The 23,315-nt window shown below is 42.3% G+C and overlaps 1 protein-coding gene across 5 annotated transcripts in view; it reads right to left on the minus strand.

Annotated features, from left to right (window-relative positions):
* The window catches only part of STAG2 (stromal antigen 2), a 182,683-nt gene that overhangs the window by 54,961 nt on the left and 104,407 nt on the right, over positions 1 to 23,315 (minus strand). For all 5 annotated transcript variants that reach the window (XM_037908707.2, XM_037908708.2, XM_043522951.1 and 2 more), the window contains 5 exons: positions 15,443 to 15,541; positions 15,259 to 15,338; positions 14,082 to 14,189; positions 8,632 to 8,743; positions 7,421 to 7,538 (listed from right to left, as the gene is read on the minus strand). In XM_037908707.2, the coding sequence (XP_037764635.1) occupies positions 7,421 to 7,538; positions 8,632 to 8,743; positions 14,082 to 14,189; positions 15,259 to 15,338; positions 15,443 to 15,541 (517 nt within the window). The remainder of the gene's footprint in view (positions 1 to 7,420; positions 7,539 to 8,631; positions 8,744 to 14,081; positions 14,190 to 15,258; positions 15,339 to 15,442; positions 15,542 to 23,315) is intronic.

The following is a 23,315-nucleotide window of genomic DNA, read 5'->3' on the forward strand; positions in this document are numbered from 1 at the left end:
TAGCTCATGGTTTGGGTCTCTGCTGTGGCTGAATAGGGTGCTATTCCTTCCTTCAAAATGAAGTGGAAGAGAATGTTCCTTTCCAAAAACAACCATATCCACTGGTATCCCAAATCTTTTCCTAGAGGATTGAGAAATTCCTAGAGACCCTGCAGTAGAACTGATGTCTTTCACATTCTCTAAACCTCATCTGTTTAGCACTTCACCAACAAATGCGTGTCTTCCACTCTAGTTCTTGTTTCCGGATAAAGTACAAATGAACATATCTCGAGTCACCACTTGTAGTTACATGTGGATGCCACTGCTCTACACACAGTACCAAAAGCATCAAAGAATACTCTCAAGATGTACTTAGCAACTGACCTTCAATAACAACGGGTCTGACCAGTTTACTCTAGTCTCCTGGCAGTGACTGCGCAAACATTCTCTCCCAAATAAAACTGACATCTGGACATTACTGCCTATTAGTTGACCATTCTGATTCGTAGTGTGGCAAAGGAGAACATCCTTCTACTCACATCATCTTCCCTCTTATCAACTATCTGAAGAGACAGAAAAGAATTGACCTCCTTTAGCTCTTTGGACAGCAGCTTCCACTACAAATGAATTTGGATCTGGGTGAGTCTGGTAGAACAAGAATCACTCAGGAGAAAGCTGGTATAACTTATCTAATTTTTTAGAAATTGCCAGTCCAGTTGATGGATATAATCAGGCATTTTTTACCAGCTGTAATAAACCATCTAAAACTGGCCAGGTAATCCTATTCCTAGAGGGTGACCCCAGAATATCAAAAAATCAGATGTACAGTTTTCTCCAAGATTACGACGGGGAAGTTAAAGGTAGAATCATAGAATATCAAGGTTGGAAGGGATCTCAGGAGGTCATCTAATCCAACCCACTGCTCAAAGCAGGACCTAATCCCCAACTAAATCATCCCATCCAGGGCTTTGTCAAGTCTGACCTTAAAAATCTCTAAGGAAGGAGATTTCACCACCTAGATAACCCATTCCAGTGTTTCACCACCCTCCTAGTCAAAAAGTTTTTTCCTAATATCCAACCTAAACCTCCCCACTAGCAATTTGAGACCATTACTCCTTGTTTTATCATCTGGTAGCACTGAGAACAGTCTAGATTCATCATCTTTGGAATCCCCTTTCAGGTAGTTGAAAGTAGCTATCAAATCCCCCCTCATTCTTCTCTTCTGCAGACTAAATAATACCAGTTCCCTTAGCCTCTCCTCATAAATCATGTGCTCCAGCCCACTAATCATTTTTGTTGCCCTACGCTGGACTCTTTCCCATTTTTCCACATCCTTCCTGTAGTGTGGGACCCAAAACTGGACACACTACTCCAGATGAGGCCTCACCAATGCCAAATAGAGGGGAATGATCACATCCCTCGATCTGCTAGCAATGTTCCTACTTATACAGCCCAAAATGCCGTTAGCCTTCTTGGCAACAAGGGCACACTGTTGACTCATATCCAGTTTCTCGTCCACCATAACCCCTAAGTCCTTTTCTGCAGAACTGCTGCCTAGCCATTCGGTACCTAGTCTGTAGCAGTACATGGGATTTTTCCTTCCTAAGTGCAGGACTCTGCACTTGTCCTTGTTGAACCTCAGATTTCTTTTGGCCCAATCCTCTAATTTGTCTAGGTCCCTCTGTATCCTATCCCTGCCCTCCAGCGTATCTAACACTCCTCCCAGTTTAGTGTCATCTGCAAACTTGCTGAGGGTGCAATCCACGTCATCCTCCAGATCATTAATAAATTGTCCTGCCCAGTGCAGTAGTCTGAGCGCTAACCTTGTTCGTGAAGACAGAGGCGTAAAAGGCATTGAGTACACTGGCTTTTTCCACATCCTCTGTCACTAGGTTGCCTCCCCCATTCAGTAAGGGGCCCACACTTTCCCTGAACACCTTCTTGTTGCTAACATACCTGAAGAAACCCTTCTTGTTACTCTTAATATCCCTTGCTAGCTGCAACTCCAAGTGTGATTTGGCCTTCCTGATTTCACTCCTGCATACCTGAGCAATATTTTTATACTCCTTCCTGGTCATTTGTCCAATCTTCCACTTCTTGTAAGCTTCTTTTTTGTGTTTAAGAGCAGCAAGAATTTCACTGTTAAGCGAAGTTGGTCGCCTCCCATATTTACTGTTCTTTCTACACATCAGGATGGTTTGTTCCTGCAACCTCAGTAAGGATTCTTGAAAATACAGCCAGCTCTCCTGGACTCCTTTCCCCCTCATGTTTTTTTCCCAGGGGATCCTGCCCATCAGTTCCCTGAGGGAGTCAAAGTCTGCTTTTCTGAAGTCAAGGGTCTGTATTCTGCTGCTCTCTTTTCTACCTTGTGTCAGGATCCTGAATTCGACCATCTCATGATCACTGCCTCCCAGGTTCCCATCCACTATTGTATTAGCAGTCTGTTCTACATGTTCATGAATTTCGAGCTCTCTTCTGAAGGGGAGGAAGATGACAAACCCAGGATGTCATCTGGTGAATTTTGAACATCCAGATCCGTATCCGCATCCAGAAATTTGACAGGCCCTTCTAGTTCTTCAGATTGCATGTCTGAGACAAGTAAAGAAACCTGTTCACTTGGTGCTAGCGGGAATGAGGGAACCAGACGGGACAATTCCAGTACAGGACACTTCAGCTGAACCCTTTCAGGAGAAAGCTCCCTTTGTACCTGCCTTTTCTCAGCCCTATAACATTTCGTCATACATACGGAAAGATGATTATCGCCATATTGCCCATGGAAGTAACTCTCAGTCCTGCCAGTACCCAGTAGAGAATTCCCTATCATAATCCGTGGGCAAGACAGGATGATCTTGAGGTCTGACAGGTTGGAATTGAGAGTTTCAATAACGTTCTCTAGGTTCCCTGAACCATTCCTTGGGAGGGGAAGGGCAAGGAAAGGTGTCAGGTTGATTGTGGCCAGATTACAGATCAAAATGTGGATTTGAGATCCTTCCAAGAAGTGAAAAGCTGAAAGGGACAAGACATTTCCCGTGAGTGAGTGTGTTTTGGGGGGGGGGGGAGGGGTGGAGGGTGTCCGAGGACGAGATTAATGTATTTCTGAGGAGGTCGGCACAGCTAGGGAAACTGATTTAGCTTGTAAGGTTTTTTCTCTTTACTGAAGGAAAAAAAAAAAACTGAACTGGCAACACTACCATATGCTTCTTTCTTTTAAGCATGGGGGATAACATATCTGTTGCTGCACAAGGGCTCCTGATTCGAAAGTGCCTCTGAATGATGATATTCCAGAGGCTCAAAGCAATGAACCTGAACCACCATGGTACGGTGTTCATATAAATGCCTAACACAGTGGGGTCCTGAGTCTGTGACCAGGGCTCCGAGGTGCTACAGTAATACAAACAAATAATAATTGTATATCCAGCAACCAAAAGCTCTGAGGAAGCATCAGGTGCTTTATCAGGCTTACAATGAGGTTCTGAGCATGAGAACAATGGTGTTTGATCCAGGGTAGGGTGTGGATCCATGATACAACCTTGGTCCTTAATATCATCCTTCACTCTGCCAAGGATGGACCTTATAGGTACCACTTTTGCATTTCAGTGTGTGGAACTGGAAGTCCCAGGTCCTTAATCACATGCTCTCCAGGACTGGCTCTTTTTGCAGAGGCAGATACCTCTGGAACAGGTAAAGAGAAGGGCTACTAGGATGATCCGAGGAATGGAAAACTTGTCTTATGAAAGGAGACTCAAGGAGCTTGGCTTGTTTAGCCTAACTAAAAGAAGGTTGAGGGGAGATATGATTGCTCTCTATAAATAGATCAGAGGGATAAATACCAGAGAGGGAGAGGAACTATTTACGCTCAGTACCAATGTGGATACAAGAACCAATGGATATAAACTGGCCACCAGGAAGTTTAGACTTGAAATTAGAAGAAGGTTTCTAACCATCAGAGAAGTGAAGTTTTGGAATAGCTTTCCAATGGAAGCAGTGGGGGCAAAAGATCTATCTAGCCTTAAGATTAAACTCGATAAGTTTATGGAGGCGATGGTATGATGGGATAACATGGTTTTGGTAATTAAATATTCATGGTAAATCGGCCTAATGGCCTGTGATGGGGTGGGATCTGAGTTACCCAGGAAAGAATTTTCTGTAGTATCTGGCTGGTGAATCTTGCCCATATGCTCAGGATTTAGCTGATCGCCATATTTGGGGTCGGGAAGGAATTTTCCTCCAGGGCAGATTGGAAGAGGCCCTGGAGGTTTTTCGCCTTCCTCTGTAGCATGGGGCACGGGTCACTTGCTAGAGGATTCTCTGCTCCTTGAAGTCTTTAAACCATGATTTGAGGACTTCAATAGCTCAGACATAGGTGAGAGGTTTTTCGCAGGAGTGGTGGGTGAAATTCTGTGGCCTGCATTGTACAGGAGGTCAGACTAGATGGTCATAATGGTCCCTTCTGACCTATATATCTATGAATCTATGAAAAATACCTACAAAGCAAGGTGTTTATGCTGAGTCAGACCCAGCCTGTGCAGATTCACAGTGAACAGCAACTTAGGTTAGGCTCTAGTTACAGACTGACATCTGTGCTGGGACTTTGCTGGTCTTTTCAACCCCTTCAGTATCAAAGCTGAGGCTGCTTTCCCAGCACCTAAATTTCCCTGCATTTTGGAACTAGAAGGTTTAGCTGCTTATGCTTCCTATAATAGCACTGCTTGGAAGCATTTTTAATGTTCCTTTTTGGCCCTTGTGAAGCTGCTACATATGGAGCAATAAAACAGCACAGGATCTCTCCTGCGTTCTAGTCAAAGCAGGAAAAACAGCAGGGCAAGAAGTTTACCTCTTCAAACCTAGCTCCATTGTCTTTGGTTCTCACATATTAGAAATCAAGGACCTACACCATTTTTACTCCAAAAAAAAAAAAAAAAGCAATTATGGAAAATAAAGAACTAACATCCAACTAAAATATGAAAGGGACAGTACTGAGAATGATTCATTCTGATGAATCCATGTCCAAGGACTTTGTGAAGTTCCTGGTGGCTGGGGTTAGAAGGAACGGAGCCAGTGAACACACTACACTGCCTATTTTACTCCCACCCTCTGAATGTTCGAAGTAGAAAGGAGAGGGACAGGGGTCATAAGAGCATTCTAACAGGCATTGCTATTGATAGGTTCCACTGGTCCAAGATACACTTCCAGCACATCCCAAGAGTGTGAATGTGCAGAGGCCACTCCAAGAATCTGGGCTTTTTGGAAAGCTCAAAGCAACAACTCTCCTAAGTAGAGCCTGTGTTTATCATAAATGTGTTACAAATTCTGCGATTTCTGGTTTTTGGAAAAAAAACTCAGAGCTGGTTTAAAGAAGAATCTACACCACACTGATCCTCCTACTTCTTTTACAGAGGCTGAAGAAAGAAAACATCCTTATCCTTCCACTTTTGAGCACAGCTTCTGGGGGACAAACAGCAGGCACCAGAATGGCAGTTTTAAACTTCTAGTTAATTTCATTTAACAACCCAATCTCTTTGAAATATCTATGACTTAACATTACACTATTTTTGTGTGAGGGAGTTGTGCATGTACCAGAAGGCAAAGTTCAGACCTCAGCATTTGAAAATATAAATGTATACGCTCAAATACCTGTCCAGAACACTAATTTAAGTGGCTTTCAAATAACACATTTTCGATCTTTAGTTGGAAAGTTTACTATTCCTTTAAGAGAATTTAATCTCTGGCAGTGGTGGTCACAGATTTTATTACAACAAAAGGACATAGTCAATGGGCACAGTAGACTTTCAAGCTCCAAAAGGTTAAAAGTAGGGCTGTAGATTAATCGCAGTTAACTCATGCGATTAACTAAAAAAAATTAACTGCACTGCTAAACAATAGATTACCAATTGAAATTTATTAAATATTTTGGATGTTTCTACATTTTCAAATATATCTATTTCCATAACAACACAGAATACAAAGTGTACAGTGCTCACTTTATATTATTTTTGATTACAAATATTTGCACTGTAAAAATTAACAACAAAAGAAATAGCATTTTTCAATTCACCTCATACAAATACTGTAGAGCATGGAAGTGCAACTTACAAATGTAGTTTTTTTTGTTACGTAACTGCACTCAAAAACAAGACAATGTAAAACTTTAGAGCCTACAAATGGAGCCCACAAGTCCACTCAGTCCTACTTCCTGTTCAGCCAACCGCTAAGAGAAACTAGTTTGTTTACATTTAGGGGAGATAATGCTGCTCACTTCTTAATTACATCACCTGAAAGTGAGAATAGGCATTCACATGGCAATGTTGTAGCTGGCGTCGCTAGACATTTACGTGCCAGATGCGCTAAAGATTCATATGCCTCTTCATGCTTTGGCAATATTTTCAGAGGACAGTGTGTCCAGTGCTGTAGCTATCTTTAAAAATTCTTCTTTGCATTTTGTCAAATTTTCAGTGAAAGTGTTCTTAAAATGGACACATGCTGGGTCATCATCCAAGACTGCTATAACATGAAATATATGGCAGAATGCGGGTAAAACAGAGCAGGAGACATTGAATTCCTTGCGGGAGAATTGTGTCACAAATTTAATCAATGCATTATTTTTTTTAACGAGCATCATCAGCATGTAAGCATGTCTTCTGGAACGATGGTCGAAGCAAGAAGAGGCATATGAATCTTCAGTGCATCTGGCATGTAAATATCTTGCAATGTCAGCTACAAATGTGCATACAAACGCCTGTTCTCACTTTCAGGTGACACTAATTAAGAAGTGGGCAGCATTATCTCCTGTAAATGTAAACAGACTTGTTTCTCTTAGCAATTGGCTGAACAAGAAGTAGGACCGAGTGGACTTGTAGGCTCTAAAATTTTATATTGTTTTGTTTTTGAACGCAGGGGTTTTTTGGTACATAATTCTACATTTGTAAGTTCACCTTTCATGATAAAGAGACTGCACTGCAGTACTTGTATTAGGTGAATTGAAAAATACTATTCCTTTTGTTTTTTGCAATGCAAATATTTGTAATAAAAATAAATGTAAAGTGAGCACTGTACACTTTGTATTCTGTGTTGTAACTGAAATCAATATATTTGAAAACGTAGAAAACATCCAAAAATATTTAAATAAATTGTATTCTGTTATTGTTTAACAGTGCAATTAAGTTATTAATCGCTCAACAGCCCTAGTTAAAAGTTAGCATGAATAAAGGCTCTTCACGTAGGCTGTAATTTTAACCATTATGTACTAACTCCATTGTGACTACTCTTAGTCAAATCATTAGTGATCCAGTCTGGGCAGTCCATATCAATCTGAAGTTATTTACATTCTGCTTAAATTATTCTGAAAATTTGGGTGAGTTAGTTTCAGTATCTCAACTATATCAAATGCTGAAAAATGAACAATATATCAATTTGGACAGCAAGATATCATGAAATCTCTTACGCTCCTCTCCATTGAGCGGCTCCTCCAACAGAAGACTATTCATACATTCCCAGTCCTTCAAGAGTTCTGTTGCACAGTCCCACATGCTGTCCACAAGATAAGCAGCATGCTCATGTAACTAAAAAGAATACAGTAGTTATATTCCTCAATCAATGAAAAAGATAGTTATAAAAGAGGCTACAATGCACTCGGCTGCTCTTGTTCCTTTTTGCCTGCGTCATGGTATCTGACTCCAAAGGGAAAATTTTTTTTTTTAACTTTGTGGCACATCAATCCAGAGAGATCAACACACATTCTTACTAACGTCCTCTTTCGTTTATATTTTAACATTTTCAATTTGCTGAGTCACTAACAGTTATTTGGACAGAATTTGAAGCAGCAGAAAGCAAACTTTGTAAGCTGTCTGAATCCAAACCTAATATGTGAGAAGACTGTGCCTAATTTTCCCAACAAAAGGGTCTGATTCTGCAAGACACTGAGCACTCTTATCTCCCATTCATACAGGAGACATTCAACATTTAGCAAGGCCCAAACTTCTCTGTACTCCATTTCTTAGTGCTCTTTTAGTTCTGGGGGAATTCTGCGCCACTGCACATGTGCAGAATTTATTTCCCCTGCAGATTTCTTTGCTTTCCAACAGAAAAATGACTTTCTGACAGGGAAGCAAAGGGAAGCCACAAGAGTGGGCATGTATGTTTGGGGTGCCCTGGGCAGCTGGCAGAGAGGTAAATCACTGTGGGGAAGGAGGTGGGACTGGGGAAGACCCAGCTGGTGGCTACTACCCTGCGCCAAGATCAGCTGCTAGTCACAGGCGGAGAGCTGCACAGTGATCTCCCACCTCTGTGCAGCCATTGGCCTGTGCTCCCAAATGCCATGCTGGAGCCTCCACAGTTATTTGACAAATAAAATTTGCAGAATTTTAAAATATTGTGTGCAGAATTTTAATTTTTTTGGGCACAGAATGCCCTCAGGAGTAATATATATATAAATTATATGGTTTTAAGTGACTGGCTGTCTATTCCATTAAATGGGTTCCTGTACTCTGCAGATCTTCAATGATATACTACACTATAAAGAATAAAGTCTAGAGTTTCCCAGAGTAACCATTTAATACAGGAAACCAGTAAGGACATGTAGTACATGAGAGCAGGAAAGAACGGAACTCTCTCTAAGCCAAAGTGATAAAATGGATAACGTGAAACTCAACTTACTTCACTTTCCAAAAAGAAAAACACCAAAGTCTTCACAAGGTTAGCATTTGGACCTTGTCTCCCCCTCCTTTTAAGCAGTCCATCATCTTCAGGCTCTCTGCGACTGAAAAGCCTAAGAAAAAAATATTTTTAACATAAAACATTTTCTCCTTGAAGGAAATAAGAAATGCTATACTGAAACAGACTAAAAGGTATTAGTATCCTGTTGCCAACAGTAACCAACGCTGAATATTTCAAAGGAAGATGTAAACCCCTATTAATGTATCTATCTGTCCAATCCTGTACTCTGAAAGCACATTACTTGACACCAGCAGGTGATCATTTGCACAAGAAATAATCATTCTTAATTTTATCCTAAATAACCGAAACTCAGATGCTCTTATTCATATAAAATATATATTTTTTTAAAAACTTAACCAAGCTATTTAACTAATTATTCTGCAGCAGTGAATGTCCAAGTTTTATGTTAAGTACTGTATCTTTTTATCAGTTCCTTTTATTAACGTGGAAAGGAAAAATGCAATTACACTGAACAACACTGTCATAGTTTAGACATACAAATGAACTGCTGTAAGCAATACTACAATGTAAACTTAATATTGTCATAATCAGTTTATATCAAGACACAGACGTTACTACAAGACTAATGCAGACTATTGTGTAACATGCATGTTTTATTTGTGGATCTAGATTACTTTGAAGGAGGATGGGTTGATTGGACGAGCCGTCTTTAAAACAGTTTTACAGGTGCTGCCTTTTGATTTCATGGTGTGCTTCAGATGGATGCTATAGCAAGCACAAAAGCTTCTAAGAGGAATGGAAGGATCAGTGTGGACCTGCAGAACTTCATGAACTCCAATTACTGGTAACTAGTTTTCCTTACTCCTTTATGAAATTGCCTCTACAGACCCCCATGCCCCACTCAGAAGGCTAAGAAGCAATGAAAAGAGTATCAGGATAAAGGAAGAAAAGTATTACTAATTGGAGAGTGAAGCATTGCTCTTTACTTTTCTGAAACAGGCATCTGATCAACTTCTGAGTAAAATAACAGCGCTTTGCAAAGGCATGCTTTTTTGAAACAGATATCTAATCTAGCCTCTGAGCATGCTTGGGAAAAGCCCACAGGTAAGTCAAAAACATGGAGACCTGGAAGAAGGGTTGGAATTTGTGGGGAGCATGGGCTGTTATAGCAGGGATAAAGGAGAGACAAGATAGAAGGGGCGGGGGGAATCAAATCAGTATCTTAGATGTCTGTATACTAATGTAAGAAGTACGGGGAATAAGCAGGAAGAACTCAAAATGCTAGTAAATAAACACAACTATGACGTAGTTGGCATTGCAGAGACTTGGTGGGATAATACCCATGACTGGAATATTGGTATGGACGGGTACAGCTTGCTCAGGAAGGACAGGCAGGGAAAAAAGGGAGGAGGTATTGCCTTATATATAAAAACATATATACTTGGACTAAGGTTGAGACAGAAATAGACTTGTTGAAAGTTTCTGGGTAAGGATAAAAGGGGTAAAAAACAAGGGTGATGTCATGATAGGGGTCTACTACAGACCAGCTAATCAGGACAAAGAGGTGAATGAGGCTTTTTTTAAACAACTAGCAAAATCATCCAAAGTACAGGACTTGGTGGTGATGGGGGACTTCAACTACTCAAACATCTGTTGGGAAAACAACACAGCAAGGCACAGATTATCCAACAAGTTCTTGGAATGTATTGTAGACAATTTTTTATTTCAGAAGGTGGAGAAAACTACTAGGGGTGAGGCTGTTCTAAATTTGATTTTGACAAACAGGGAGGAACTTGTTGAGAAATTGAAAGTGGAAGGCAGTGTGGGTGAAAGTGATCACGAAATGATAGAGTTCATGATTGTAAGGAATGGTAGGAGGGAGAACAGCAAAATAAAGACAAAGATTTCAAGAAGGCAGACTTTAGCAAACTCAGGGAGTTGGTAGGCAAGATTCCATTGGAAGCAAGTGTAAGGGGAAAAACAATTGAAGACAGTTGGCAGTTTTTTCAAAGAGACATTATTAAGGACACAAGAGCAAACTATCCCACTATGTAGGAAAGACAGGAAGTATGGCAAGAGACTACCCTGGTTTGCCCAGGAGATCTTAAATAATCTAAAAATAAAACTAAAGTCCTACAAAAAGTGAAAACTAGGTTAAATTATAAAGGATGAATATAAACAACACAAGTATGTAGGGACAAAATTAGAAAGGCTAAGGCACAAAACGACATAAAACTAGCTAGAGACAAAGGGTAACAAGAAAACATTCTACAAATACATTTGAATCAAGAGGAAGACAAAGGATAGGGTAGGCCCATTACTCAAGGGGATGGGGGACGGGGGGGGAGAGAGATACCAGAAAATGTAGAAATGGCAGAGGTGCGCTTAATGACGACTTTGTTTCGGTTTTCACCAAGAAGGTTGGTGGTGATTGGACATCAACATAGTGAATGTCAGTGAACATGAGGTAGGATCAGAGGCTAAAATAAGAAACGAACAAGTTAAAAATTACTTAGACAAGTTAGATGTCTTCAAGTCTCCAGGACCTGATGAAATGCATCCTAGAACACTCAAAGAGCTGACTGAGGAGATATCTGAGACCTTAGCAATTATCTTTGAAAAGTCATGGAAGACAGGACAGATTCCAGAAGACTGGAAAAGGGCAAATATAGTGCCAATTTATAAAAAGGGAAATAAGAACAACCCAGGGAATTACAGAACAGTCATCTTAACTTCTGTGCCTGGAAAGATAATGGAGCAAATAATTTGCAAATATCTAGAAGATAATAAGGTGATAAGTAACGGTCAGCATGGATACATCAAGAACAAATTGTGTCAAACCAACCTGATAGCTTTCTTTGACAGGGTAACAAGCCTTGTAGATAGGGGGCAAGCAGTAGACGTGGTATATCTTGGCTTTAGTAAAGCTTCTGATAGTGTCTCACACGACCTTCTCATAACAACCTAGATGGAGCTACTACAAGGTGGGTACATAACTGGTTGGAAAACTGTTCCCGGAGAGTAGTTATCAGTGGTTCACAGTCATGCTGGAAAGGCATAACAAGTGGGGCCCTGCAGGGATTAGTTCTGGGTCCAGTTCTGTTCAATATCTTCATCTATGATTTAGATAATGGCATAGAGAGTACACTTATAAAGTCTGAGGGTGATACCAAGCTGGGAGGGGTTGCAAGTGCTTTGGAAGATAGGATTAAATTTCAAAATGATCAGGACAAACTGGAGAAATGGTCTGAAGTAAACCATAGGATGAAATTCAACAAGAACAAATGCCAGGTACTCCATTTAGGAAGGAACAATCAGCTGCACCCGTACAAAATGGAAAATGACTGCCTCGGAAGGAGTACTGTGAGAAGGGATCTGGGGGTCATAGTGGACCATAAGCTAAATATGAGTCAACAGTGTAACACTGTTTCAAAAGAAAGTGAACATCATGCTGGAATGTATTAGCAGGAGTGTTGTAAGTAAGACATGAGAAACAATTCTTCAACTCTACTCCACACTGATTAGGCCTCAACTGGAGTATGTGTCCAGTTCTGGGCACCATATTTCAGGAAGGATGTGGACAAATTGGATAACGTCCAGAGAAGAGCAACAAAAATGATAAAGGTCTAGAAAACATGACCTATGAGGGATGATCGAAAAAACTGGGTTTGTTTAGTCTGGAAAAGAGAAGTCTGAGAGGGGCATGATAACAATTTTCAAGTACAAAAAAGGTTGATACAAGGAGGAGGGAGAAAATTTGTTCTTCTTAACCTCTGAGGCCAGGACAAGAAGCAATTGGCTTAAATTGCAGCAAGGGCAGTTTAGGATGGACATTAAGAAAAACTTTATGTCAGGGTGGCTAAGCACAGCAATAAACTGCCTACGGAGGTTGTGGAATCTCCATGATTAGAGATTTTTAAGAGCAGGTTCGACAAACACCTGTCAAGGATGGTCTAGATAATACTTAGTCCTGCCATGAGTGCAGGGGACTGGACGAGATGACCTCTTGTGGTTCCTTCCATTTCTATGATTCTATGATTTGAGCTCCAACAGGCAGCTTTGTAAGTTTCAGGAATTGATATAGCTGCCCTCCCATTAGTGGCATGCAGGATTTATGCCTTAAATCCCAGAAAAGCTTAAGCAAGTGCTTAACTAAGCATTTGAGTTGTCCAACTTTAAACACTCATTTCAGCAGGACTAATCAAGTGTTTGAAGTTGAGCAAGTGTATAAATCTACATGATTGAGTCTGAAGTTTTAATAGAACTGATTCTCCACATAGATCATAGCAGGTCTGCATAACAAGATGATCCATTTTTATAATCTCTTATAAATTGCCTACATTTCTCAAAGAATGTAGGTGTCCTACAAAAGGACTTTGCACTATCCTAAGTAATTATTATTTATAATAATATACTGCCTGAGAGCCCACTGTGCTAGGAACTGTACAAAAAGACAGTTCCTACCCTGAAGAGCTTACAATCTCAGTAACTATGTAATAGTTACACAGTAACAGTTTGGTAAGTAAAAGGACTGAGAGCCCTTTTATATCCAGTTTATACAATCTGCCATTGTCAGTGGATTAGCTGAAGCAACGGCCACTAGAAATACACACTACAGAGAAACAGCATTATCGCAAAAGAGTAAGCTTCATAAGGACCAAATTCAAATCCCATAGACTTGCAGATTTATAGGTGGATACAGATTTAACAGACTCTTAATGAATTCTTTTACTGAAAGATGAGGAGAAAAATGGAAGCTTACAGGAGCGAGCTAAACCACAATGGCTGTCACATGTACCAAGACAGCAGACAATCCACAATAATCTGGATCAGTCATGTAAGAGAAAGTAATACCAATACACATTCTAGTCCATTCCATAAAACATCTCCACTTCTAAGTGTAATATATGCGACATTTTACATGGCATTCATGAGATCAGGGTGTATTCTTCACATAATTTAGATGGGATGGCCACATATTAAGCAAGAAAACTACGAGCTACTTACGCAAGTGTATATTTTATGTACATGCTACATTACACAAAAAAGGTATTTAAAAAATTATTTAAAACATTTCATGAGACAGGTTTACAACTTGTAGGGTCTTGCCAGATTACCTGCAGTTTCCGGATTCTCAAATAATAACCAGCATCAGGACTAATTCTTCTATCTGAGCCTGGGTTGTGACTTTTTTTTTTTTTAAATTGTAGATCTCACTACAAATTATCCATGCCTTTGTCACTTACAGTCTGAACTGTGATATACAGTGGTCCCACATTTTAAAACAAAAGTATTGTAACACCTACTTCCTTATTCAGATTTCCCTTTTCCCAGCTAGAAGATAAATAATATCCATAATATTAGTACTTTTTTCGATAGTCCATACAATAAAAAGGTAATCAATTAATATTAAGTATATTGCCCCTCACTTTTTATAAAGAAACTCCCCTGCAGCTACTGCTACTGGCCGGTGAGCTGAGTAAACCAGATGATAGACATTTTCACAGTCTTCTGCAGTCAGAACTTCTTCACTACTCCTAGGAAGAGAAAGAGAAAAAATACAGAGACCAAAAATGTAAGTCTATCATTAGACAGGAGAAAAGGGAAGAGTCAAAAGAAAGCCTTGTCTTTAAAACGTCCTCGATCCTTTAAAAAAGGAAACAAAACAAAAACAAAACAAAAAAAAACCCTTCTACATGGAGGATACAGCACTGCTAAAATATCAGTCTAACTTGTTGGGCAACCCTTTGCTTTGCCTACATGTGCCATGCTTTTAAATCAACAGGGTACTGAAACTATTACTTCACAAACAAAATCAAGTCAAGCCTGCCTCCAGTTACATACTCTATAGCAAGCTGGTTCTTCTGCTTCATGCCATCTCATCGGGTTATGGATAAGAAAGCTCAGGTACTAGGGTTAAGATTCTCAGCTCATTCTAGGGGACTCATACCTTCCAAAAAATTAATCAAGATCGTTTCTAAATGGCCTATAGTCTGTCTGAAATGTGAGGCTATGAACAATTTAGGTAACAGGTGAAGAGACAGGCCTATATCACCCTAAGATTTTAATGTTATGTATCCATTTCACCTATAGTATCTGGTTTAGAAAAAGATCTTAATCTGAAACTATACTAGCCCATGCAGAGAATATCTTTGAAATAAATTGTCTATTGATTGTCAGAAAGTTTCTCAAGATATAAAGAGTTTTGTTTTTAAAATAAGCATTCCACAAAGTTACACTACATTGTCTAAAACATATCCAAGACATACTATGTTGTGATCAAAGAGTCAGCTTAGTTCAATTATTGCCTCCTATCAAACACATCCCACCTGCAGTATATCTTTTTAGTTCAGCTCTACTATGAAAACTTCAAATTCAAACGAGCGTCGTAATATTTCTAGCATTTAAATGTGTAAACTGGGTAAAGGCTGGGATGATATCCTGCCTGGAAATGTCACTGCTAACTATTTCTAGAATACATCATTGTGCTACTGTAAGATGGGCAAACTTCTCTCTGCTCTGTATTGAGGCGTCTGACTTACACTTATACACACAGATATTTTTATTCTTTTACTTCATGTTGGTCAGAAATAGACATATACTTACTGTAAAACAAGAGTAAGTAATTTTATTGCTTGGACTGCAACATCATATTCTTTGTCAAGAGTCATAGACACAATTCTATCCTAAGAACAAAAAGGAAACTATTTTCAAAGCGGCACAAAGCAAAACAGAACAATTTTTAAAAAGCTTAAAGTCGGTTTTCTTGAAAATATCAAACTATACGTACCTTGAATCGACTGGTGAAGAGTTCCAATTTGGAATTAAGTTCTTTATTATAGTAAAGTCCTTGCAAAGCAGTAAGACATTTGAGTCTTACCTCCCCTTGCTAAAATAAAATTAAGAACTGGATTAAAACCAAGTATCTGAAGTGTATTTCATCTTCAAAGCATACATAATTTTCCACTCTAAAATATGAATTTGTCAAAATAAAATTAAGTTCCTGTGGCTCACATTATCTTGTTTTCCCACATCACTGGCATAATTATCAGCAGCTCTTCTCCTGAGCAACAAACTAACGAAGATTATCATCGTGATATTGATGTCATAATTACATTTGTATCCTCACTACATTATTTTTACTTTTTTTGTTTGTTTGTTTTTTACACTTTCAGGGTGTAAAAACATTTACAAACTTTGTAACTGTTGTTCTTTGAGATGTGTTGCACGTGCCTACGGCCCTACCAAAAGCACAGTCCATTTTGGTCAATTTCACAGTCACTGGATTTTAAAAATTGTAAATTTAATGATTTCAGATACTCAAATCTGAAATTTCATGGTATTGTAACTATAGGGGTCCTAACTCAAAAGGGGGTTGCAAGATTATTGTAGGTGGGTCGCAGTATTGCCACCCTTCTGTGCTGCTGCTGCTGGTGGAGCACTGCCTTCAGAACTGGGCGCGTGACCAGCAGCCGCCGTGCTCTGGCCATGCAGCTCCAAAGGCAGTGCAGAAGGAAGGTGGCAATACTGCGATCTCCCTCCATTAACCTTGCAACACCCCCCACAGACTCCTTTGTGGTCGGGACCCACAGTTTGAGAAATGATGGTCTCCCCCGTGAAATCTGTATAGGATAGGGTAAAAGTGCACAAGAGACCAGATTTCACGGTCTGTGATGCGTTTTTCCTAGCTGTGAATTTCAATTTCTACACATCTCCATTCCACTCTTGGTGTGCATGCATCCTACGCACAGTTGCTGGAAATTTTTCCCTCAGTGGTACGCATTGGGGTGGCTCGAGCATCCTCTGCTGCCATGCGCTATTAGCGCCATTATAAAGCACCCAGCTGACCCCATACCCCATCAGTTCCTTCTTTCCAGAAACTCAGGTTTAGAAATGTAGGAAAGCGGATCATGGAATGGACATGTGCAACACATCTCAAAGAACAACAGTTACGAACGTTTAGTAACTGTTTTTTCTTCAAGTGATTGCACATGTCCATTGTCACTCATGGTGACTCTCAAGCAGTGATATAGTAGGAGGGATCAGAGTTCACAGATAGTAACACAGCCCAACCAAACTTGGTATCATCCCTAGAGTCTTGGGTGATGATGTAAGGAGAGGAGAATGTGTGCATCGATTACCAGGTTCCTGCTTTACAAATGTCCTTAATAGCAATCTGCATTAAGAATGCTGCTGAGTATGCTTATGATCTTGTGGAATGAGCAGTCAGGTTACTTGGTGGTGAAACACCTGCCTGATCATAACATGTGAGAATACACCAAGTTATCCAGGACGAAACTGGGAGACCTCTCATTCCATCCGCTACAGCCATGAACAGTTGGGAGGACTGTCGAAACAGATTAGTCCTTTATATGTAGGATGCTCGAACCCGTCTAACATCCAAAGAGCGAACTTGTTGTTTACTCCTATTTGCATGAGGTTTTGGGTAAAAAACAAGTAGGAAAATTGTCTTATTGCTATGCAACTGCTAAACTATTTTCAGGCAGAAACTAGGGTGAGGACGTAAGTACAGCTTATCTTTAAAGAAGACTGCATATAGGGTTCTGATGTGAGGGCACAGAGTTCAGAGACTCTTCTGGAAATAACGATGGGAATTAGAAAAACTATACTTTTCCTGGAAGATGGCAAGGAGTATGTTGCTAAAAGCTCAAATGGTGGTTCCGTAAGTTTTGACAAGACAAGGGGGAACAGGGTCCCTTACTTGAGAGTACAACCTTTCTAGGCCTTTGGGAAATATGACTGTCAAGTCATTGGAAAAAACAGAACAGTTATCTACCCGAGGGTGGAAAGCTTTATATTGCTGCCAAGTGAACCTTGACAGAGATAATTGCTAAGACTTGCCATTTCAGGTGTAAAAAAACAATCGAGTATATTTTGAATGGATGACTGCATCAGTGAGACTCTGACTTGGGAAGCCCAGACCGAGAACCACTTCCATTTTGACAGGTACGCAACCCTGGTGTAGGAGTTTCTACTGCTTAGTAAGACCTGGCGAACTCGCTCCAAACAAATCTGTTCTCAGGGATTTAGCCAGGGAGCTTTTAGGCCAGCGGTGGGCAACCTGCAGCCCGTCAGGGTAATCCGCTTGCAGGCCGCAAGACCATTCGTTTACACTGACTGTCCGCCAGGCACAGCCACCTGCAGCTCCCAGTGGCTGGGGTTCGCTGTGGTCCGCGCCACTTCCTGCAGCTCCCCTTGGCCAGGAATGGCGAACCGTGACCATTAGGAGCTGCAGGTGGCCATACCTGCAGACAGTCAATGTAAACCAACTGTCTTGCAGCCCGCCAGCAGATTACCCATCGGCTTCAGGCTGCCCACCACCGTTCCAGGCCATTAAAGGAATGGAACTCAGGTTTGGGTGGAGCAGCTCACTGTGTTCCTGAAACATCAAATCCAGGTGCAACAGGAACAAGACTGGAGTCACCACAGAGGTCTAGCAGAGTGGACAATAATAAAACCCAGGCGTGGTCCCACTTCATCTTTAATAGTGCTGTGTGTAGGACTTGGATTGGGAGGAAAGCATAATAAAGCTATCCAGTCCAGGATAGCAGAAAGGTGTCCGTGATGGAACCCAGACTGCAGCCTTGAAAGGAGCAGAAACGCCACCTTCGTGGATGGGTGTAGTAGGGAGCAGTTTGCTAGAGGTTTGAAGGGTTTATGCCTGAGGGCTGTTAGGACCAAGTTTAAGTCCCATGGTTGCGTAGGTGGTCTCACATCCGGATAAAAGGGTTTGGATGCCCTTAAGGAATCGTTTTGTGATTGGGTGAGCAAAGACTGCGGTGTCAATGGATTTTTTGGTGAAAGGCAGTGAAAGCCACAAGATATACCTTAACTGAGCTGAGGAATAGAGCGGATGGTTTCAATCTAAAAGGTAGTCAAGAACCATTCGAAGAGGTGCAGATGTTGCAACAGTTTGTCTAGCGACACACCATGCAATAAATCTTTTCTACTTATGGAGATAAGTATTGCGTGTAGTCTGTTTTCTGCTGTGTAGTAGCACTCGCTGGATGTGTTCAAAGCAATCTAGCTCCTCATCAGAGCCATGGAGGAGTCAGGCCTTCACATGTAGCATTCCCACCTTGGGATGTTGTAATTAGCCTTCCCATTGTGTCAGTAGATCTGTCTGGAGAGGGAGTGTGATCGGGGTCCATGCCGACATCTGTGTAACATATGGATACCACACTTGTCTTAGCCATGTGGGGGCTATTAAGATGCCTTAATATCAGTGCCGGTATTATTGTCGTCAAAGTGACCATCCCAAAACTGTGCGTTCTCACAAACTTGTTCAGATGCATGAAATCAAGGATGGGTTGCAACCCCCGCCCCCCACTTTGTTTTGTATTAAAATAGAGGGAGTAAAATCCCTTCCCTCTGTGCTGAGCAGGGACAGTCACCACTGCCCCTAATTGAAGGAGATGTTCTACCTCTTGGCATAAGTGTTTGTGAGAGGGGTCCCTGAAGAGAGACGGGGAGTATGGGGAAGGAGTGTAGGCAGGAAAGGAATGGCATAGCCCAATCTGATGACTTCCAGGGCCAATTTGTCTGTGGTGATTGATCCCATTCTACCCCAATTGGGTGGCTAACGGTCTCCAAAAACTTGGATGGATGGAGTAAGTGCTGAAACGGGTAAGAGGTCTTCCAGACACTCAACCAAGACTTCAAATTTGCTTACTGAAGGAAGTAGGTTGAGATGCCGCTGGTGGTCGTGGAGGTCGTCGCTGCTGTGGTCTTTGCCTCTGTTGTGGCTGTTGTTGTTGGTTGTATGGGCTTTGGTGTTGCTTTGTGTAGGACGGACATCTAGGTTGTTGATACGGTTGATATCTGTATTGTCTGCTTCTTGTGGCAGGTGTATGGATGTCCAGGGACCAGAGGGTGAATTTTTCATGGTGTGCAGCACTTCATTGGTTTTGGCTGCAAAATAGTTTTTCTCCATCAAAAGGGAGATCTTTGACAGTATTTTGCATCTCCCATGGGAATGATGAGGAACTGAACCACAAGGCTTGGCACACGACTACAGCTGTAGCGGTGGACCTGGCGGCCGTGTCAGCAGCATCCAGTGCAGCCTGTAGAGCCGTGCGCAAAATCATCTGTCCTTCAGAGACCAGAGATTTTAATTTGTCTCTTTTCCTGGGAATGTCATTAGTAAATTCCATAAATTTACCATAATTCTTGTGGTCATATTTGGGAAGTAACGTTGCATAATTCGCCACCCAAAATTGTAGCGTAGAAAAGTATACATTGTGCCCGAATAGATCCAACCTCCTACTCTCCTTATCAGAAGAAGTGGACCAAAAGTGTTGTTTGCTCCTTCGACTGGCCGCTTCCACTACCAGTGAGTTGGGTGCTGGGTGTGAAAAGAGGAACTCTGATCCCTTGGAGGAAACATATTTTCGGTCCACCCTCTTGCAGGTTGGGGGTATTGTGGCTGGAGTTTGCCACACAGTCTTGGCGGGTACATGATGGCCCCATTAATGGGAAAAGCTATCGCGGAGAAGGATGATGTCTGTAAGATATTGGTTAACTCATGCTGAGTTTCCAACACTTCCTCCAAAAGATCTTAAGCTCATTAGCCACTCTTTTGAACAGGTCCTGAAAGTGGGTAAAGTCATCTGCAGTGGTTGGTGGTGGAGGTATAACAGCCTCGTTCTGGTGAGGAAGTTGAATTATTATTAGTTGGTGAGGTGTCAGGAGCCATGTCCTCTTCCTGTTGAATCCTGAGCTCCTCTCATGTGTCCACCGCTACAGCCCCCAAAGGTGGAAGTGAGGATCTGGTGTCTTCCCTACATGGACTGTGGTGCCTCCTATGGTGCCTTCTATAAAACCCCAAGGACTCCAGTATGGCCAGTGACTGAGGAAGGGCACGAGTGGTCCCATCCATAGGTGACCATACCAAGGTGGTACATCATGAGAACATGAGGACTGTGATCGTGATGGTCTAGCAGTAATCGGGGTCCTGATCAGGAAAGAATGGTGTGGGGAGAATACCCCTTCAACCTCATCATCTTCATCACTGGAGAACTGTGATGGTATCGGAGAGAGCGGACGATGTGGTACCATGGGCCTCAGTGAGCCATCAGTGCCTAACAGAGGGGATTCTGGAGTTGGGGAGACCACCGAATCTTTATGATGCAGGAAACGGGATGGTGCCGAGAGCATCCATTCCAAGGAGCATGGTGCTGATTGGAGCGGTGGCATGGTGCGCTGAGTCGGTGCCGAAGTAAATTGTGGTGGCGCTGTCATTGCTGGGAATAGGAGCAATGGTCATTACTGTCTCCTTTGGCATTACTGACAGTGTCATGGTGGAGGCAGGCAACTTAGAGCCATTAGCCTCGTGGTTGGTGCCAGCAGTGCCTGGAGTGTTGTTTGTGCTGAGCCACAGAGCGGATGGCACTGATGAGAGCGATTTGGTCAGCAGCCATTTTGCGGTGGTCTGCTCTCTGTGAGGTGAGGAAGCTGGCCACTTTTTCACCAGTTTTTTCTCCTTAGAGGATCTAGGCGGTGAGGAGACCTGTGACCTCTGACGAGATGATGACTCCTGTCCAGGGTTGGAGGCTGGTCTGAGGGACTTTTCCATTAGGGTGAGTTTAAGCCGCTGGTCGCTATCTTTTCTGGCCCTAGCTTTAAGTTTATTACAATGGACATATTTCTGGGGAATATGAGATTCCCCCAAGCAACGGACACATTGAGCATGTCCATCTGAGATAAGCATCGCCACTCTGCACATCGTGCATCTTTTAAAACCTGGTGAATCAGGCATTTTCCTAACTACCACTAACTAAGCTACAGGATATAAAATTATTATTATTTTTTAAACGGGACGAAAGGGTAACAACTGAAACTTAACTCATCTAAACTACCCTTATTTACTAATTTAAACTACTATCTATTTGAAAAAAAACCCAAAGGTTTTCAGAGGGACTGTTGAGCTCCTTCTCAGGCCGGGGACAGTTGAGGAACTCAGGAGTCCAGGGTTGCGCGCTACTGAGGTGCCAACAGCACACGTGCAACCCGTACAAGCACTGCTGCAAAACTCTCTGAGCAAAGGGGCAGAGACGCACCTTCACCTGGAGTGGAGCACCTACAGGGACATCTCTCGAAGAAAAAAGGTGGTTTGCAAATTAAAAAAAAAGGGGGGTGGGGGTGGGGGGTGGCTCGCATCATGGGAACTAGTACAGAATCCTTGCACATCCCAAAACATCTGCTTAGAACCCCCTGGATGTCTGGGTGGGACAGGCATTGATGCAGAGGTAGAAAGGGGTGGCAGGCTACGCCTATAACCCATATTTCATTCTCTCTGCAAGTCCTGACAGGTAGCCAGGGCAGAGTACCAGAGAGATTGTTGTGGTCACAGGGTTTCCTGGAAGGGGCTGGGGTGTAGAAGCCAAGGGACTTTAGGGTCACCCTTGAGTCCTTTAGGTCATGGAGCTTTGCCTCCGTCTGCTCTGAAAAGAGTTGAGAATCCCTCAAAGGGCAGGTCCTGAACAATCTGTTGGACCTCCTGTGGAAGCCTAGAGGACCATAACTAGGAACTCCTATGCATAGTCACTACAGAAGCCATGGACCCAACAAGGAGAACTCCTAACTAGCCTCTTGTGCAAACGAGTCTTTTAATTTCTGCATGAAGTCCCAAAAGTTGAAATCAGACCTGTCCACTGGGATCTGCTGGTTTACAGTGCTGAGTCATAACCCCCTGGTAGACTAAACTTTCTTACCAAATAGGTTTAGCTTTTTTGAGTCCTCTGATTTTGAAATTGCACCCTATTGTTCTTGCCTCTCTCTCTCATTATGGATTGCACCCTGTTGTCCTTGCCTTTCTCTCTCCCTCTGCAAGGGACCCCGGAAGGGTGATGGTGTAGAGGAACTCATAGCGTTGGGCAGGTACTTAGTATTTTTCAAGTGGAGGGAAGGGATGCAGGGGTCTATCACTGATTCTTAACTGGGTCCACAATGGCCTGATTGAGAGGCAGGGCCACTCTGGAAAGACCTGCAGCAGCTAGAATGTCAACCAGGCAGTGTGAGGACTCTTTTACTACCTCCATCTGAACACCCAGATTTAAGGTTACCGTCTAACAACTCTTGGTATGCCTTACAATAACCTGGGGAAGGCAACATGCCCCTTCCTGATACTGCCCTGTCCACAGAAGAGGAAGCCAGCATTGGCTGCGCGCTCTTCTTCATCTGCAGGGTCCCTGTGAGCTGGCTCTTGGAGCCCAGTACTGGAGTCCGAAACAGGTACTGCACAGTGGGAAGGTGACACGCCTTTCCAAGGCCACTGAATAAGAGCACCTTGAATACACCCTAGAAACTGGGAGAAACACCCACAGATTCCAAAGGGGCCATTGTACCAGCACAGGCTCCCACTGGCCTCCTGACCAACCACTCGATGGTACTGCTGTGACTGGATCCATGGAGAGGTCTCGAGGAGTAGCGAGTAGTGGAGAGCTGGAAGAGTAGGACCCAATCTCTGACTTGCAAGAGGATGAGTCTTCTTCCACCGACCACAGGGGCCATTCCAGATAATGCCAGCGATCATTGCCATGGCAAGAATTGCAGGTTTTCCCTTTGACATTACTGAATGGCAAATCATCTAGGACATGTGAGGCTGGCACAGTACCAAGTGTTGTAACAACACAGCTGGTTCC

Source organism: Chelonia mydas, chromosome 9 (assembly GCF_015237465.2).
Source record: "Chelonia mydas isolate rCheMyd1 chromosome 9, rCheMyd1.pri.v2, whole genome shotgun sequence".
In the NCBI taxonomy this organism is placed as follows: Eukaryota; Metazoa; Chordata; order Testudines; family Cheloniidae; genus Chelonia; species Chelonia mydas.